Raw genomic sequence first — 18,846 nt, forward strand, 5'->3', positions numbered from 1 at the left:
AACTCTCATTTCAAGCACGTCCGTTTCATTTTGCGGGTTATATACAATTATAAATGCTACACAAGTGATCACCACTGTTCATTGCCGCTGCCGGACACTCTGACTTGTATTGCCGTTGTGGTGCAATTGGTGCATTGCCTAAGAATGTCATTGTTGTTGCTTTGTGGTGACAAGGAGAGCAATCCCGGCCCAAATGCGGACGAAATGCTGTCGCGACTGCTGGCCAGGCAGGCTTGCATCAGCGAGAAACTAGCTAGCCTATCTGCAGCAGTTGCATCCGGTAACAGTCATCTAAAGGATGCCGAGAGAACGGCGGTGTCTATGTCAACCATTGTACCACGTGTAAGTGAACTGCAGCACACTGTTGGTGCGCTTCAGAAACTGGAAGGCTAGCTTGACCGTCAGAACGATAAGCTAGAAAAGAGACTGTGTAAAAACAATCTGGTAATTCATGGCTTGCCTGAAACTCTTTCTGAGAAAGCTGACGATCTGCTTGAACCTGTATATGAACTAATATCAGTTAAACTCGGTGTAAAATGCAACAACCTATAGTTTCTCACAACCTATGGTTTCTCAAAGTGGGTTCTGCAGGCCCCTCCCTGGGGTTCCGTGAGCCACTGATAAATTTTTTCTCATTCCGCACTCACCAAGTAACTTAGATGGCGAACCCGAGGTGCAATCGATCTAAGGAACCTCCATTACTTATGCCCGAGTGTCAGTAAGCACATCTCAGTGCATAACAAAAAGGCGTGAGCTGCGCAATAAATCCCGCCAGCAGCTTGTAGCCAGCCACATTCCAAAAACGGGCAGCGTGGTTAAACTATTGCACTTGAATCTCGGCCTTATATTACCCCCATGCGCATTTCTCCTGTTTGGAGATAGGTGCCGCTAGCGTTTGCGTTCGTGTAAAGTCGACATTCACGTGCAATAAATTCAACAGCAAGCAAGCTTGCTTCCTTTTGAATTTATTGCACGTGAATGTAGCATGAACGGAATGAAAAATGGCGATGGGGGGTTCCTTGGCACTTAACGGAGCTTAGCAGGGTTCCCTGGGACCAACATGCTTGAGAACCCCTGCTTGCAGCATAGGCTTGCAGCATAAAGAGGGGGTAAGCCTCGGCTGGCAATCGTCAAATTATTGGATTTCAGGCAGGGGTGTCGAAACAGGGAGTCGCTGCTCCCCCTGCACTTCACACTTCAATCACACAATTTCTGAAATAAACCGGGACACTACAAATTCATCTCACATGTAGTACATTTTGACACAACGTAACTTTATTTCAACTGATATTGATATTTCACTCATGTTCTTTTTCAATATTCACTGTGTAAGCTTTCTTTTGGTGGCATGGATGTGTAGATGTATGTTTGAAGTTAGGAGGCGCGTTGAAAGATTATCCGGCAGTTTGTACACCCCTGTAAGTTCCCTCTTACTGTTTTCATATATCTGTAAAGCGTGCAGTGCTTTTTTGTATGTTGATAAATAAAATGTGTAGAATTGAGGGCACTACCATTGCATTGTAGAGGATGCACAGTTGCCATCAAGACACTAAGTGGCTTTTTGACTATTGGATAAAAATTTAATTGGATTTGATTTGGCTTTATGTTGGCGATTGGGATTATTTATTTAGTCTAGTCATCTGCAATACTGCACATGCATGAGTCCCCAAAGAAAATAAACAATGATGATGACATCTATGGTACGATTCTTTTTTCTCCCCCCGTTAAAAAATGGTTACGACGCCTCTGATTTTACGATCTATCCCGTTGCTATCATGACACTCGAAAACTTGAAGGAACTAAGATCAATGAGGACTACTCTGCAAGAGTGTGGCTGGCACGTAGGGCACTGTGTCATAATTCGCAATTGATATGCACAAGAATGCTGGTAAATTTAAACCTAGACACGACACAATTACAATTGACAGTGTTCGTTACATGTGGGACAATGCTAAGAATGCCATTGTCAAGGTTTCAGTGCATTCACCTTTAGCAGTGCTGTCAGGCTCTGTGCCCTCTGCTTTTGTGCAGTCGGCTTCTACGCAAGCGTCTGGAATTAACCCAGCTGTTTCAGCGAGTGCTGATTGATGTTGCAATCAGAGTATAACTGTCCTCAATGTAAATGCAAGCAGTATACTAATAAAGAATTGAAGCTTTCAACTGTTTTGACCTGATCGACCTGGCCATATCATTTGGGTTAACTTAACTCGTGCATTCTGTAATGCGCAAGGAGTCAACATTTGACCTTATATTTGTAAACCAGCAACTATTATCGCACGGAGTACAACGTGAAGACCTCGAAGGTTTAGCTGATCATAAAGCTGTCGCAGTTACCTTGAGCATAGTGTGTCCTCCCCAAAGACCTGAGTTTGAAACTGTTTTAAACATTTCCGAAGCCAACAATGCTCCCATACTTGACACTTGAGCCTCATCTTGTGATAAATCTCAGTCCTGTAGCGAACTCTGCAGCGTAGACATGCTGCTCCTTAAATTCTGTGATATCGTGCGTGAATGCCTATCTAAGTACATGCCCCAAAAATATATCAAGCAAAGCCCCAGACACCCATGGTACAACAGAGAAATAATTCAGCTCACTCGTTGCATTGAGCAGTTACGTAAGAATCGTCATTCCGGGTGTAAGGTTAACGCTTCCTCATTTAACATGCTGAAGTGTAAATTAAAAAAGATTGGTCAGGCCTGCACCTTCTTCATTTATTCTTGCTCGCATCCTGAAACTATAGTGGATGCCTTTAACAATTATTTCAAATTCAAGTTTATTCAGAAAAATAGAAAAGTGTGCGTACACTGAGGAGAATACACCACAGGAGGTTCCGAGGGTCCAAGCCGCAGGCGGGACCTCCTAAGCTAACTGTTTCAGAGCTAACAAGTAGTGAGTGCGATAAAGAACCAGTCAGTGTAGTAGGCGTTCTAAAAATCATAGTGTGGAACATGTGAAAAAATGGAATCCTTTCCACGACAGAACAATAAGAGAGAAAAAAAAAATTGTCACAAAAGTACTCGGAGTTCATGGCTAGAGGCTAAGAACATTCTCAATTTTCTTCTGAAGGGCTAAAGTGAACTAGCTTCTTTTATTTCCAGTGGGAGATTGTTCCAGAAAGAAATAGCAGAGAAAAGTAAGCAATTTTTGCCATAATTAGTCCCTACTTTGGGCAACACCAAGTTCTGGAAAGAGGGAAGTCTAGTACAAGTAGGGTGAGACAACATGTGGCGAGGGAAATTGTCTAGAGCCAGGAGGCCATGCAGCACTTGAAAAACATAATTCCAACGTTATAAAAATACATCTTTGACAAAGGTAATATCTGAAGTTGAGTAAAGACTGGAAGAGATGGTGACATTTTTGGAGAAAACATTATTATGCGAATGGCTTGTTTCTGAAGTTTTTCTAATAGTAACAGGTGATTTTTATACATGCAAACAACTCCAGGATGTGATACAGTAGTTCTGATGGCTGTGGATAAATGCACAATATAAATATTGCGGAGTTATCGTGTCAAAATAAAGTCTAGCTCTAAAAGGTGCTCATATGCCAAATGACATCTTTTTGCAAATGGAGGTAATGTGACGCTGGAATCTTAAGCGAGTACCTATCTACTATTACACTTAAAAAGGGCGTGTGTGGTCACGCAGTAGGATGGGGTTTCAGGGATCTATTTGCAATTTTTTATTCGGAGATTGCAAAACAATTAAAAAATTTGAACGAGTTCATAGATAACTGTCAAAACTGCCTGCTTAAAAGTGGCCCATTGATGTTACAAGACTTGCTGGGCATTAACCCTTTGTAGGGCAGGATATGTTTTTTTAAAAAAACTAGAAAAAGGTTGTCTTATTTTACTAACCAAGCCAACAGAAGTAGTTTGCAAGAAATTTCAAGGCTGAACAATGAGTACTTTATTAAAAAAAACTGGGACGCATTCGTCCCACTGAAGCTAAATTGAAATTCAAAAAGTGGGACGCATTTGTCCCAATGCTCCTTGAGGGCTCCTGGGTTACATTCAGCCGGCATGAAAAGGTCCAAAACACGTTGAACAAAGGGGCACATTGCACACAGAACACAGGAGGTTGGTGCGGGCTTCTTTCTTGGCAGTCGAGCACCAACGACACCGCCTCCTTTTTGCAATCTTCTGAGGGTGATGTCCAGCTCCCAGAAATCTGACTTCATCAGCAACCCCTACCATTTTCTGGCCATGTTTGGCACCTTTTTTGTTGACTCGATAAGGGCGATTGCTGGACCCTTTGAATGTTTGGCCGTTTATCAGCTGGCGACCGAGGACGAGCTGGAACCAAAGGTAGCTCATTTCACTGACTGCTTTCATTTGAAGAAAAGCATTTACTATTGCTGCGTCCAGCAGAAAGTAAAAAATTCGGTACCACGACTTCTTAGATCGTCGATCCACCGGGTATGCGTTCCTTCTTTGGTCAAACTTGTCGACTCCACCCATCCAGGTATTGTAGTCGGAGACTGCTTTTGGGCACTGGACGGATATGGATGAGCCATTGGAAAGCTTCCGAACAACGTCCTCAGTGTCGCTGGGGTGATGAAAGTTGGACAGCACGTGTACGTTTTTCGTGTCCCGCCACTGATAAGCTGTGATGCTCCCTTTCGCCCGCCAGATATACTCTCCCTTCTGTAGCTTGTTATCCCGTTTGATTTCTTCAGGTAAGTCCTTGCGGTTTGGGCGAACCGTTCCTGCGGCCAAAATGTTCTTTTCTTTCAAGGCCTCCATTAGGCGTGTGGACGTGAAAAAGTTATCGAAATATAGCTGCGTGCCAGCCTCTACTCCGTCAATGAGGGAGAGCACAACATGCTCGCCGAGACCTACGTTCGCAGGTCGGTCTGCACCTTTGCCTTCGTACACCTGAAATTCAATCAGGTAACCTGTCTGGGAGTCGGCTCTGCACCACACCTTGTATCCCCGCTTGATAGGTTTCATGGGAAGGTACTGCTTCAGTGAGGACCGGCCTTTGAATCGTATCATACTCTCATCAATGGCTTGGTGCGCTGATGGAGTGTATTGTCTCTTGAAACTTTCATTCAGTGCAAGGATGAGAGGACGCACTCTTGCCAATCTGTCGTACCCGTCTTCACCTTTCTTTTTTTCCTTGGTTAGGTCGGTGAGGTGCAAACAGTTCATAATGGCTTGAAAACGACGGAACGACATGACCTTTGATATTTCAGGACAATTGAAAAAAGTGTCACTGCTCCAGTACAGGTACATTTGATGCCTGGGGTTTGTGCTCATCAGCAGAAGTATGCACGGAGTTCATCAATTGTAAGCTCTTTCCAAAGTTGTCGGCCTTTCTGTTTGGCAAAGCGGTTTGTCTCAGTCACCAGTGTCTGCATGATACCTTCGTCAAAATAAAGAGCAAAAGCTTCACACGGCGTCGTCGGGAGGTTTGCACTGTATTGTGGGTCCCAAATTTTCGGAACACGAATGACGGCATCCGGTTCACTGCTATTCCATGCCCCAACCTCCTCCTCTTCGACTTCTGCTTCGTCGCAAATTCTAGGCACTTTCTTCTGCTTCCTTCTCTTTCTTGCATAGGTAGCCTTTCGCTTTTGTGGTTTGCTCATTGATGCCGCCGCTTCGGCTTCACTGGTTTCCTCATCTGAATCGGGCGGAGCGAGCTCGGGTACGAAGTCTTCATCCGTATCTCTGTCGGAATCACTCGACGTAGAGTCGTCAGGAAGGCTAAAATATAATTCCAGCGCTTCCTCTCGCGTCAGCAATCGTTTACCTGCGTTTTTACGAGCAAACAGAAAACAAAAGAGTCGGCGAAATGTTTCACTGCACATCGAATGCAGGCAGTGGTGGCACAAGACTTAGCCCCTCGTCATGCAGTTTTTGCCCTGGCACCATTCGAAAACGCTTTTAGAAGTAAGTATTGCTTCTATTGTTGAAAACACCCGATTATTACAAGCTAGAACTACTTCTTTCAAAGCACAGAAAAGGGTACACTCACTTGTCATCTTGAATTATTCCTTTCCGGAGACTCACAATGCGGAAATTTGTGCCGCCGGTGAAACGGGAAACACAATTTTCAAAATAATGTACACCTAACGCGACCTATTGTACAGCTTCTGAACCAGATTCAACGGAAGTGTAAAAACCTCAATGTAGATGGCAGCACAGAAAAAATGGGCTTGATGCGTCCCATTGCCTTTCACGAGCAATTTTGTGGGGAACAAAAAATGGGACAGATATTTCCCGTTGCCCTACAAGGGGTTAAAAAAATAGGTAAGGTGCGTTGAATAGGCCTGACATGAACAGCATTAAAGCATGGGGAAAACATCTCTCTGTAGGTGGTGTGCACTCAGATGTTCCTGCAGTAGTCTAGAGTGCTAGCCATAGCTGCACACCAGGGCAATGGATCTAGACCGACTCTTGGAATTGAATTCCTCATCAGGCTGCACATCTTAAACCTCCTGGTAGTTGTTGTCATGGGTTCTCATTGATAAATTTGAGGCCAACGCTAGCGAAGAGATAGCACGTTTCTGCAACAGACACATTTCCTGCCCCAAAAGGAAGAACCGGTTTGTACCTGCAGTGCTAGCTTGTTTGCCATTATAATGAATGCACCCTTTATGCACCAACAAGTCGACGCACAGCTGAAGTGCGTTCATTGTGCAAGATAAGCCTTTAGACATTCTTTTTTTCTGCTCCCATTTAACTTTTGTGTACCCTAGCACACGAGCTTGTCCTGCGAATCCACCGCAGCAAAATGAAGGTGCGCAGATCTATGACCAGTGCTCGGTCCCAAATTCAGCTAGAGAAGACCAGAAGGGAAGAGGACTGAACCCACGACCTCCGGATTGTGTCTCCCACGCCCTACCAAGGTATTCTCAGCCACTCTTGGGGTTCCCGCATGGAGTGCGAGGAAAGGCTAGACGGGACGAGATATTTCATCTACGAGCTCCCGAGCTGAAGCAGCAAGGACTGTGCTGTTTGTAGCGATAGAAAAACAAAAGGAGGCAGGAGGAAAACTGTTGTTCAGTAAAATCTGCAGTAACAACCCTGGCCTCCACCCAGCAGAATGCTTCAAGCAGTTTCACATGCTGCTCAAACATCGGTAAAGGAGTTGCTATCAGAATGCAAGAGAAAAAATAAATATCCTGCGAGTTTTTCTTGCACAGTTTGCGTTTTTCTTTGCAGTGCCAGAAACCGGCAAAATAACTGCGGACCGGAACGGCCGGAAATTCGGTAAAAGTTTTGGACCGCAAAGGGTTAAACTGTATGCACCTAGGTACGCGAGAGCAGAGCAGACAATACAGCCGCCCAGGTAGCCGAGTCAGTAAGGCATGGACGCACATCAGGAGGCTGTGCATTCGGCCTCCACTTTGGGCGCGTGCTCTTCTCGGCTTTTTTTCCTGACATTTAGAAAGACAAAAGGGCTATTTGCACCCGAGAGGGCTATTTTGCATGCACACACACATAGCAAGAGAGTGTGTACATGTGCCATGCAGCTTGCCCACTGTTGGACACAGTTGCACTACCACCTGCACAGTGCAAGCTTACCAACACAGTTGCCCTTGAGAAACGCAGGCTCACCTCGTGGTTGTGGCCGGCCAGCATCACATCCGGCCTCAGCTCTTTCACCACCTGCAGAGGAGATAAGCGAGTAAAGTACAAAGCAAGAGGCATGCGGAGTGCACAGTCAGCCGCTGCAACACACGATCCAATTAAGGCCCAACCACGATGACCACTTTGTGCAGTTACTGCAACTGACCCTGCTGGGCTAATGTATTAGGTTTCAGGTGCCGTTTGTGCGAGCTTCATTAAAGGCCAACTGCACTCAAAATTTCGACCTCTTGAAAACACTATTTCCGTATAGTCTGCTGAGAAAGAAAGCAACATGCATAATACAACAGCTGAAATACGCGCGTGGACGTCGTAAGCGGTCAGCAAAAATCGGCGATTTTGAAACCGAAACCGAGGAGAGCGCGGCCATTGCAGTGACGTTGCAGCCGTCCAGCGAGCAGCCGAACGGTCGGCAGCTCGGGAGCAAGTCTGCGCGCAAGGTCTACACGCACACGGGGAAGCAAATGGGTGAAGCATGCGCAGCAGAGCTCGACCGGTTCTCCAGCTGCGTGGCTGGACAGAGGAAGAAGCCCCCGTCGACTACAGCATCACAGGCGCGTCATGGCTGTTTACGCGATCCGCCAGCAGGTGCAGTGTGGGCTGCGGCAGAGCTTTTTTAGACGCTTCTGACTGATTAACGAGGTGTTTCACGGGCCTACCACTCGTGTCCCAGCTGATTTGGGGTACTTCCTACACATTACAAAATAAATTTGGTCGAGGTGAAATTTGAGTGCAGTTGGCCGTTAACAGGGCGATTGCCTCAACCTTGTTGGGGTCGTCAAGCGCTGGCCAATGTGCGATTCTCGCTGCAGCTAGCCTAAGCCAGTAAGCTAAAGCCACACTATGCTCTAAAACGATAAACCTCATAGCAATGACACACTTGGCTGGAATGCTGGAATGAAGTATGTGCTAGAAGTGAGGCCCCAGAATACGATCTCTGACCAGAAGCCAACATCACAAATACTGCGTGCACATTATCAATGAATGCCTTGCAAGTAAAAGTGCATCGTTGAGAGGTCGTGTTGGACTATGTGTGAGGATACACTGGGCACAGGATGGGTACAGAGGTGCTCCGACACAGATGATTGGGAACATCTCAAAGGACTAAGGGGATACTCTCCCCCACAGTCTTTCGACTCCTGTTCAGATACTTTGCACAGGAAATTAAACGTTTGGTAAAATAACCCACATCAAGGTAGGAAACCAACTAACGCAAAGTGATCATTTTGCACATAAAGAAATTACAATGAAAAATTGATAATTGCAAAATTATTTCACCAATGCAGTATACCAAAAGCTCCTTCCAGCTACCGGCAATAAAAAAAAAATTACTAGCCAAAAACCAGTCTATATCAGGGCTGCAAACAAGAGACAATGTCTAGGACACATTTCCCCCCAAGACAAAAGTTTTCAGGCTTCACATCCAAGTGAGTGCTCCCTTCGCAAAATCCCCTTCCTGTATTCCCCCTCTAGTCCACAACAACGGCACTCTGCCAGCGCATGGAAAACAGCAGTGAAGGCAGCTTGAGGGAGGCGATTCATACAGTTGGCATGCTGGCAACAGTGGCTCAGGAATGCAGGCATCTTTGCTCATGGTCTTCTCGTCAACGCCGTGCACGAGTGCATCGCAAAGGCCCCCTCGTTTCCTTCTATGCAGCTGTACAGAAAAGGGTCAATGCCTAGTCCCTTCCTTAGGCCCCTTGGCACACACCAGAGGCATGGGAAGGGAACGGGAAGGGAACGGCTGTTATGCCCGGCCCTGCCTTGCTTGCGGGAAGGGGGAGAGGGGCCGGTTGCGACACCCCCGCTACCCCCTCGTGCAGCTTCGCTTACTGCAGAACAGACAGCCAGCCCGTGTCGCTGAATAAGCAGAAGAGTGGGTTACGGTCAGGAAATTGCGCCACACAGTGACGTCATGGAGTGGTGCACGATCGAAGCACGCCAGTCTTGTGTGTCAGTCCCCAGAAAAATGGGGAACTAATTGGAAAGACAGGCAAGCCTGCCTAGCTAGGGATGCTAAGTGCCCTTTGGGAAAAATCAGAAGCCACAGTGAGAGTGGTGGGCACACCTGCGTTCTCGTTTGGCTCCGCGAAAAATTACAAGGTCTGGCTGAACAGCGAAGCAGCAATGCAAGTTCGTATACAAGGCCCTGAGCTTCCGCGATGAGCCTTTCCTTCAGCGGACTATGGGCCTCGTGCGCTTGTATGGTGGCGCCACTGATGTGCTGTGTTCAGCGCCATCTTGCGGACAACGGAGGCATAACTTTTGAAGTCTGTGAGCAAACGACGTCCGGAGCATAGCTTCCGCGCAGTATGATTCCGCGCAGTATTCCGCGAGTATTCCGTGCAGTACGATTATTAGAAGAGCAAAAAGAAATGACCGCTATTCTGTTGCCATGCGAGACGAACAGCCAAACGGTACTTTATTAAAGAGAATATGGTTCGCAAAGGCGACAGGAAAGCAATTAATCACACAAAAACCAGTTTTATACAAGTGCGGGATTGTCTCCGCGCAGCACGCGCGGTCACGCTGCCATTTCGCAACGGCTTCCAGTGAACACCAGCAGCGCCGCCCAAATAAAAGATAAAATTAAAAAGACGGAAGCCCGCGATGTTACCAAGAGAACGAGAGGAGTGGAGTGTGAGTCTGTGTGTGCATCGCCTCCCGGAAGTGATAATGTATGTGTGAGGAAAGGTGTGATCGCTCCACCAGTGGAAAATTTTTTGTGGGGCCGCCGGCCCCCGAAGAGCATGAAATAACGGCATAACGTCCCAACGACGCCAGTAACGAACGCCTTGGTTGCTGTGGTCTGGACTGGACTGGAAAGGACTTTCTTTATTCACATCGATGCCGTGGTCACTTTGGTGGATTTGATTTATTGAGCTTTAGATCAGAACAGCTGGGTTAGAACTGCTGGCATAACCAAGCAGTTGGCGGACAGCTTATTGTGAGGAGAAGACCGACTACGCGACTTCATGGTGCTTGCAGACGCGAATTTCTCCCGTGTATACACTCCACTGTGTCTTGTACATGTCAGGAAGGGATTTGATGTGTTGTGTGTGCGAAATCGCGGCGAAAGGTTTGTGTGTATATTGCGACACCAAGGATAAGCGGCTTCGAGAGCCCGAAGATTCAGGTTTGTAGAGGCAGGTATTTGAAAATGCCAACTGCTTGAGTAAACTCTACCTCAAACTGCTGAAACTACGATGAGTTCGTTGGATGGGCTCATAAAAATATTGAAATGCTTTTTGAAGTGCTTTCATAGGTTTATAAATGCGTACTTAATATGCGAATAATTTTGGACGTAGATGCGCGAGACGAGGCTTTCATGAAAGCCTCTGAACGTTTATTTACCTTGTTTATTGCTCGACATAGACACGGGCACAGATATGGTAGATCGCACAACAGGAGCTTTAATTGTGCACGAATGATTCCTCTTGCATTCGGAGTGCCCTTGATAAAATAAGACCATTTTGAATAATGTAGATTGTTTCAAAGCTGACAGAGTTGTACGTGATGTTTGTGTGACTACGCTGGCATGACTACACGCCAGCGTGAATAGTTGTGCTGGTGCAAGTTATCTTTGTCAGCAAAAATATTTTGCGCAACAAGCCCCACTTGAACTCGTTTTTCACCGACTGTCGCAGAAACGCAAACAACAGGTTGTACAGGAACATATGTTTGAGATATTTGAGAGTCCTTTCAATAAAAGTGTAGATGCGAGTCTCCGAATTGTGGCTGGTGTGTCTCCATCTGTTTACGGTAGTGTCGCAGTGTAGCGTGAATATTTAAGTTTCTGTTTTCATTTTAAAGCTTCATATTTTGCTGGTATGACTACATACAATTCAAGCATGCATATCCGTGGGTTGTTCCATGTATTTCCTGATGCGTGCACAGATTATACTGACACCAAAGGCTATTTGAGGCGCTCCAAAAATATGCACTGGATACACGGCATTTTTTTTGAAGCGGTCTTACGCCAAGTAGCGTGCACATACGCAAATGCACCTATGGATCTGTTCTTTTTATTTCTTTTCAGGTACTATGTGCTCTATGAACATCGGTGTCGCAGGCAGCTGATCCGTGTACTGTCGTCTGCTTTTATTGTAGAAGGGGCGCTTTCTAAATTATTTCAGCTTATATTCCCACACAACTCGTCAGCGTAATATTTCTATTAATATAACAATTGTGAATTAAAAATTGTTGTATTTGTTTGTAATTGTTTTTTTTGTTGTTGTTTTTGTAATTGTTTGTTGTTGTTGTTATTGTTGTTTTTTGTAATTGTTTGTAATTGTTTTTGTTTGTAATTGTAATTGTATTTGTAATTGTTGTATACTTATTTTACGGTTGTTGTTTAAATTAAGCCGCGTAGCGAACTGTTGTATATGTTTATTTTGTTCTTCAGAAAAAATTCCGCCGCCGCTCCCAGGTGGCGCCACATGTTTATTTGAAACTGCAGTGCACGAGGCCCATAGCAAATCATTCTTCAGTTCGCCCATGTTGCAGTCGCCCATGTTGCAGTCCCATCCTCACATTCACACACTCATTTCTCGTGTCTTCAAGACTACGGCAGACTCCGCAGAAATCTCTGCTACGTCACAAAAATGCCCGGATAACCTCCCAGCCACAACAAATGAAAAGCTGCGATTCCAATGTCGTTGCTGATTGACACTACCCATCACTCGAGTAGTAAGAGGACCACACTGCCTATGTTCAGCCCTGTTTGCCCATGAATGCACTGACAGGGCTGACCCCCTGGATTCTCCAAGACAAAAGCCTTCGCGAAGTACAAGCAAGCCACTGACGTCTTCCAATGCCACACTCTTTGCAGGTACAGTGGAGCCCCGATTATACATCCCCCAGTTTTACGAAAACCCACTGATGACAGATCACCATGGTCCAGAAGAACTCCCCAGAGAAACAATGCATTCAAAACCCCCTTATACAATGCTCAGTTGCATGCGGTCCGCTTCATACAATGGACACTGGCAGGAATAAACGGGCATTTACCCCACCTTTTACACTGCTTCGTTGCCCCGTCCCAACCTTTATTTCTTAACCCTTATTTGAGACTGCTCGATGTGCGAAGGGAAAGAGTCTGCGACAGACCCGACCGCTTGCTGAACAGACTCAAGTAAGCAGGCCGTACTGGCGGGCAGGAGCTTAACCTTTGACAGCCTTAACTGTCAACTGTTTTGCCGAGTGTGTGCCTTTCTTTGACAAAACAGTCATGGTTAAAAAATGCTCTTACCGTATCGCACGAGAGGTTATAGAGGCTGAACTGATCAAGATGTAGGGACTGGCCTGCGTCAGCTCACCGTCCGTAGTACTAAGAAGGAACTAAACCTCGTACGCATGCGCCGCTGATAAACAAGCAGTAAAGTGTGGCTACTGCGCATATAGTATATGTGTGCGTATTTCTTTCAATGAGCTGTTGGTCCCAGCGCTTGTGTGTGTCTAGTTCTCTTCCTTTCTGTCTGTGTGCCAGCTGCGCTGTCAACCCCTAATTAGAGTCGGGGCTCGTGTAATGAGGGGCATTTGCAAACGCTCCCTCTCATGGGAACAGATTAAGCGCCAGGCACAACTGGAGGAAAGAAAACAGACAGGAAAGGAGTGCACTAACAACTGCCTGTGTTTTTTCCTCCACTTTCTGCCCTTTCCTGTCTGTTTTCTTTCCTCCAGTTGTGCCTGGCACTTAATCTGTCCCTATGATGAAGTGCCGACCAGCTCGCATCGACACAAAAATTCAGCTCCCTTCCACGTCCGCCCTTAATCTGGTGGACCCATAATGGGCGTTCAACAAGAAGGGTGCACTCACGTCCTTGACGTAGCGGCCGAAGCTGGTGGACAAAGGCACATGAGAGAGGACGATGCGGACGTTGCTTCCCAGCTTGGACAGGTGGGACCGGTAGGCGTACGATGTCGTCAGGTAGCTCACCTGGGAGCAGAAGCAGGGCCACTCAAGGCTCTGGCGACGAGGCACGTGTCACAGCACGCACATTTGCCTTACCAGTGCTGCCAAAACAAATAGTAAAAGCAGCACAAGAGCTTGATACACTTTCAAGTTGTGTCTGCTGGCGATCACAAATGACATTCTACCCTGCCTACCAACCCAGTCGTGTTGAAATCTCGGAGGCCATCTAGAGATCCATTGTAATCTATTTCAACATGAAATCCAGTCACACAAGTCCAAACAGAAGAATTGCGGCACTGGGGGGGAGGGGGGGCAGCAACATTTGCTGTACAAGTGTAGTGAACAAGATACAGGAATTCTTTTGGTAATGCATTCTAATGATACTTTTGCGTTTCACCAACCTTATGTTCCCGCGGTGGCATTTAAGAACCCCGTCAACCCAGACAGCGCCTGTCCATTTTTTTTTAGTACAATCATGTGAAGCTTTGCAATTTCAGGAGAGTGTTTGTTTTCTTTTTCATTTTATATCTAGTTAATCACATTTTTTACCTAATTAAACCACTGCTTTGTCTTTTGTCCTTAATATCAAATGATTTCTTGAATGCTTGCATTAAAATTTGTGTCACTATTATCAAGACAAAGCACTATTATTGGGACAAAGCAAGGCTGGAGACAAAAGTGCTAGCATGATGATATCTTGCCTACTGTGGTTATTCCAAACATAATTGCCCAAAAATTCCCGACAACCGACCAGCCACACAATAAATAACACAGAAGAGCATTCTTCCAACTTCTTGTACCGCCCAGACATCAGTGTGCTCTCCCCGTGCTTTGTTTCAGGAGGAACCAGAAACTAATCAACATCAATAAAACCGACTTTAGCCAAAATTAACATTCGCAGGGGGGGTTCATAACTAGTTTCAGTATATCCCAATAAACTCACTCCTAAGGCGGCTTTTTCTGAATCGGTGAAAACCGGAAACGAATTTAGGCTAGCATTGGAAAGGGGGGAATCCACACCAGCTTTACAGAAACCAATCTTCTACCTTGTCCATGGGGTGGTTCCTTTATATTCAAACCCCATTCCTTGCCCTTACCAGCAGCACGGTTTCCAAGTATTCAGGCCCACCACAAGGCCTAGAACGAGGAGAGAGAGAAAACACGGGACAAGCTTCACCCGCGCAAAGCGAACGGGCAGTCCTTTTCTCTTTGGCACCCAGATGGTGAGCCCAGATCACCTGGTGACCGCTACAGGCCAGACGAGTGTCTGGCGCCTGTCTACATGGCCACGGAGCATTTCCAAGTTTGATGCAAAGGTGCGAACAAGCACATGGAGTGCAAGTGCTGCCCGCTGTTTCCCAGGGCCCCTGACACACCGGCAGTTGTCGAAGCGAGGGTGCAAAACCTGCTAAACAACCAGAAAAACCTCACACAAGAGACACTCGCTTATAAGAGACATTTGAATGAAAACGATTTGGTTGGCTTCCCTAGGTTCGCCATGTTAGCAACATGGCATACAAAAGAGCTTGGTTGCAAGAGACATGTTTCCCGGGTCCCTTGAGTGTCTCTTGTAACAAGGTCATTCTGTACAGCTGCAAAAGGCACGTGCAGAGCCACTGGCACTGTTGCCACCTGAGAAAACAGGAGGCCACTGCACAGTATTCCCTCTTGCCCGAGAGGGGGACGTTTTTCTCTTGACAACGGTGTCCCATGGTGGTGAGGGGGGCCAGATGAGCTTTCCCTTTTGCCTGCCTCCCAGCCAAGCCAAGTGATGCCTCTCACCTTGAGGAAGTCGATGCCTCGGTACGTCAGGAAGGTGTCGTTGCGGAAGTAGGAGTTGAAGCGCTGCAGCTCCGCCCAGCCCACCGGGTGGCCCTCCCCGCCAATGTCGTTGTCACCGGGCACAAAGATGGCCTGCGCACAGCAATTGCTTTCAGCATTTCTCCTACACTGCCATGTGCACCAACGTTCTCCCCGGAGAAGAATTTCTCCAACTACCCGAAATCTTGGGGCAGAACCCCACCACCACCTGCCCTTGTGCCTCGGCCAACTTTAACGTCGATCTAGGAAATTATTTATGAGGGGAAATTCGTATATTTTATTCTCAAATTACGCCTGGTGCACATCTCTCTCTAAAAAAAATTGTGGCTGACAAGAACATAACATTTTTCTAATAAAAAGCCAAATTCAGCTCAGAGCCCATTAGCCCCCCCCCCCCCCCCCCCCCCCCCCCATCTCCCTTCCCCAACTTTGAGCCTAAATATTACGAGAAGTACTCAAGCTACAACCTTCAAATTTCAGCCAAGTGTGCTCTTTACATTTCTGAACAACCACCGAATATGATAACTGTATAAAATACAGTTAAGATGCAATGGGCACACAAGTTTGAAGAAAAAACAAGAAACCCCAAGTACCTCAATAAAGCGTGCTGTTGGGCGAGTTGGTACATATGAAGAAAAAACAAGAAACCCCAAGTACCTCAATAAAGCGTGCTGTTGGGCGAGTTGGTACATATTGAATGGGAGGCTTAGCGCAAAGAAGGCGAGCACACGTGGCAGACGAGAGAGGCGCTACTAACAACTGAGTTTATTTCGAAAAGGACAAGCATATATATGACAGGCATACACTGAAGAAAAAAAGTTCTTTCTACCTCCCTTTCCTTCTTTTTTTTTTTCTTCAGTGTATGCCTGTCATATATATGCTTGTCCTTTTCGAAATAAACTCAGTTGTTAGTAGCGCCTCTCTCGTCTGCCACATGTGCTCGGCTTCTTTGCGCTAAGCCTCCCATCCCAAGTACAGATGCTAGTATAAAAAAAAAAGCCGACCTTGCAGTGCAAAACCAAAGTCCAGTTTTTGTCCCCCAGGTGCCAGGCTGTATACACTAGCCCCTCAGCTTACACGAAGCAGGAGAGCTCGTGCCACCCGGATTCTGAAGCGGAGTTTGCGACTGGTGTATATGAAACAGCTCTTCGTGAGTGGCATATTTAACGGCCGACTGTCAGAGGGGCCGAAGCAGTGTCACCACCATCACAAAACGGCATCGTTGTAGTATAGTAGCAGTAACTGCGCTCACAAATTTGTTCATTTTGCTCCGACTATGACGCATCACCATTGTTTCCAGTGATGTGCAAATGGCAACGTGCCCCATTATTACATATGTGAGGAACGTTTTTTGCACGCTGAAGACAGCTGTGTTGCTTCTTCTTTCTGTGTATATGAGTGACAGTGAGGAGCTATTCAGTTATATGTCAGCAACGAAAAGTTTCTACGGGCGAAAAGCAGGAATACAGTATGTTCAAACATCAAAAACAACCTTGCGGACTCTCTTATAAGGACCATGCAGACAAAACATAAGCTTGGTTCATTCGAAAGATTGCCTCATTAGAATCATACTGACACCACTTTTAACGCACACTTCGCACAAATAAGCTATATAATTAGGAAAAAAAGGGAATGGCCATGCGACCCACTCGCTCATTTCCTGCTAGAGAACCTATGATGCCATATGTGCCCAGCTGTGCGATTGGCTGAGGCGGCAAAATTGATTGATTGATTGTGGGGTTTAACGCGCCGATTGATTGATTGTGGGGTTTAACGCGCCGACGCAACGCAGGCGATGAGGCGCGCCGTAGTGGAGGGCTCCGGATTAATTTTGACCACCTGGGGATCTTTATCGTGCGCCGAAATCTCGTACACACGGGCGTTTTCGCTTTTTGCCTCCATCAGAAAAGCGGCCGCCGCGGCCGGGAATCGAACCCGCGACCTTGTGCTCAGCAGCGCAACGCCTTAGCCACTGAGCCACCGCGGCGGGTTGAGGCGGCAAAAGCAAACGCAAATTAGGCAGGGCTTATAAGCTTGCAGAACGAGCTATTCACGCTTAAATGTAATGCATATTCATTTTACAGCAGTAAGAATGGTGGGGTAAACAATGAAAGTTACGAAAATACACGTAAACATAGCAGTACCAATGCACACTATGCTTGTTTTAGCTGCACAGCAGTCCGCTGCTTTGGAGTTGTCTTACAAGACACTGGCCGATTGGGTAAAGCAACGTTGTCTTAAGTGACCCTGTTTGTCGAGGATACCCCATGTTTCACGAAATGATTACTTTCTACGGTAACAAAAACAAGCCAGGTGCAAATATGGTAAAAAACAAAGCAACGGCGGACAACAAGCAAGGCTGCAAAGCCGAATGATGCAGTGGAAGTTTGTTTGAATACGCGCACTTATGACTTCATTGCTGACGTCCCGAAAACGCATGATTTGATGGGAGAATAAAAATTTTAACCTAAATTGATTAATTTCTCAGCGAATATGGCATCATTTGCTTCCGGACAAGCGCTGGGGCACTACAAAGCACGAAATCTTTCGGATAAAACAAACGTATGTATGTTATCTCCATGGCCTCTTTAAGCAACTCCATGTTGACTGGGAATGCCAAGGTAACAAACAGTCTTTCGAAGCATATCCAGAAGGGATTTAAAAGTGGGAAATACTGGATCACAGAAAAAAAAGGGGCTGCCAAGAAAATAAATGATGTTCTATGAAGGTGAATACCATCTGTCTCTTGTTTGCCTGGTCGATATAGGCGCATGTTGTAACAATATTGCATTCAGGTGCATTGGTATTTTGAATACGTAAAAACTGGGCGCGCAATGAATTCGAGTAAACCCACTAACCTTTCAAGACAAACCATGCTATCGCTTTTGAAGTTGGTCGTCAGCGAACGTTTGACCAAAAACTTTTAACGTTAGGGTGAGTAAGGGCCACATTAACCTAGCTGCAACATTGGCAGCGTTTTGAATATTGGTTGTGTTGAATTATATTCGAAAGTACGAATACTAGGTATTCAAAAGTCGAATCGAAATATTTGAGAAAAAAATATTCGATTCGAATTTGAAAATCGAATATTTGCACACCCCTAACTTATAATCTTGTCAGCAAAAAAAATTGTTTAGAGAAATGTACACCAGAAATGTACACCATTTTCCCCTGCGTTTCCAAACTTTGTGCCTTGATTTCTCAAAACCAATTTTTTTCCCACGAGGTCAGCTGTCGGGTGCAATATCTTGGGATGTACTGGTCAGATTCGTATCATTTTTGCTGCATTTGAAAGCTGAAGAACTGAACAGTGCAATAAAACCACAAAAATATAGAATTTCCTTATGCTAGTGAAATTTTTTATGCATTTCATTTTACGAAAACATTAATAATTGATAACCTAACATTCAATAAATCTACAGTAATTGCAGAAACAACGACAAAATTACTGCTGTGGTATAGTTGCACTCCTTGCTCCTTCTAGAGCACAAAGGAACAAAAAGTATTCAAGTA

General features: G+C 45.9%; 1 protein-coding gene across 4 annotated transcripts in view; it reads right to left on the minus strand.

The window, feature by feature from the left end:
- The window catches only part of LOC144180465 (metallophosphoesterase 1-like), a 71,509-nt gene that overhangs the window by 19,440 nt on the left and 33,223 nt on the right, over positions 1–18,846 (minus strand). For all 4 annotated transcript variants that reach the window (XR_013324429.1, XM_077708816.1, XM_077708809.1 and 1 more), the window contains exons 6-8: positions 15,295–15,426; positions 13,417–13,536; positions 7,569–7,619 (exon numbers count right to left, since the gene is read on the minus strand). Coding sequence is in view for 3 of the 4 variants with exons in the window: in XM_077708816.1 (XP_077564942.1) it covers positions 7,569–7,619; positions 13,417–13,536; positions 15,295–15,426 (303 nt within the window). In the remaining variant the exon portion in view is untranslated. The remainder of the gene's footprint in view (positions 1–7,568; positions 7,620–13,416; positions 13,537–15,294; positions 15,427–18,846) is intronic.

The sequence above is a fragment of the Haemaphysalis longicornis genome, unplaced genomic scaffold, assembly GCF_048455015.1.
Source record: "Haemaphysalis longicornis isolate Haplotype H1 unplaced genomic scaffold, Haemaphysalis longicornis Haplotype H1 scaffold_1, whole genome shotgun sequence".
NCBI classification, from domain to species: Eukaryota; Metazoa; Arthropoda; class Arachnida; order Ixodida; family Ixodidae; genus Haemaphysalis; species Haemaphysalis longicornis.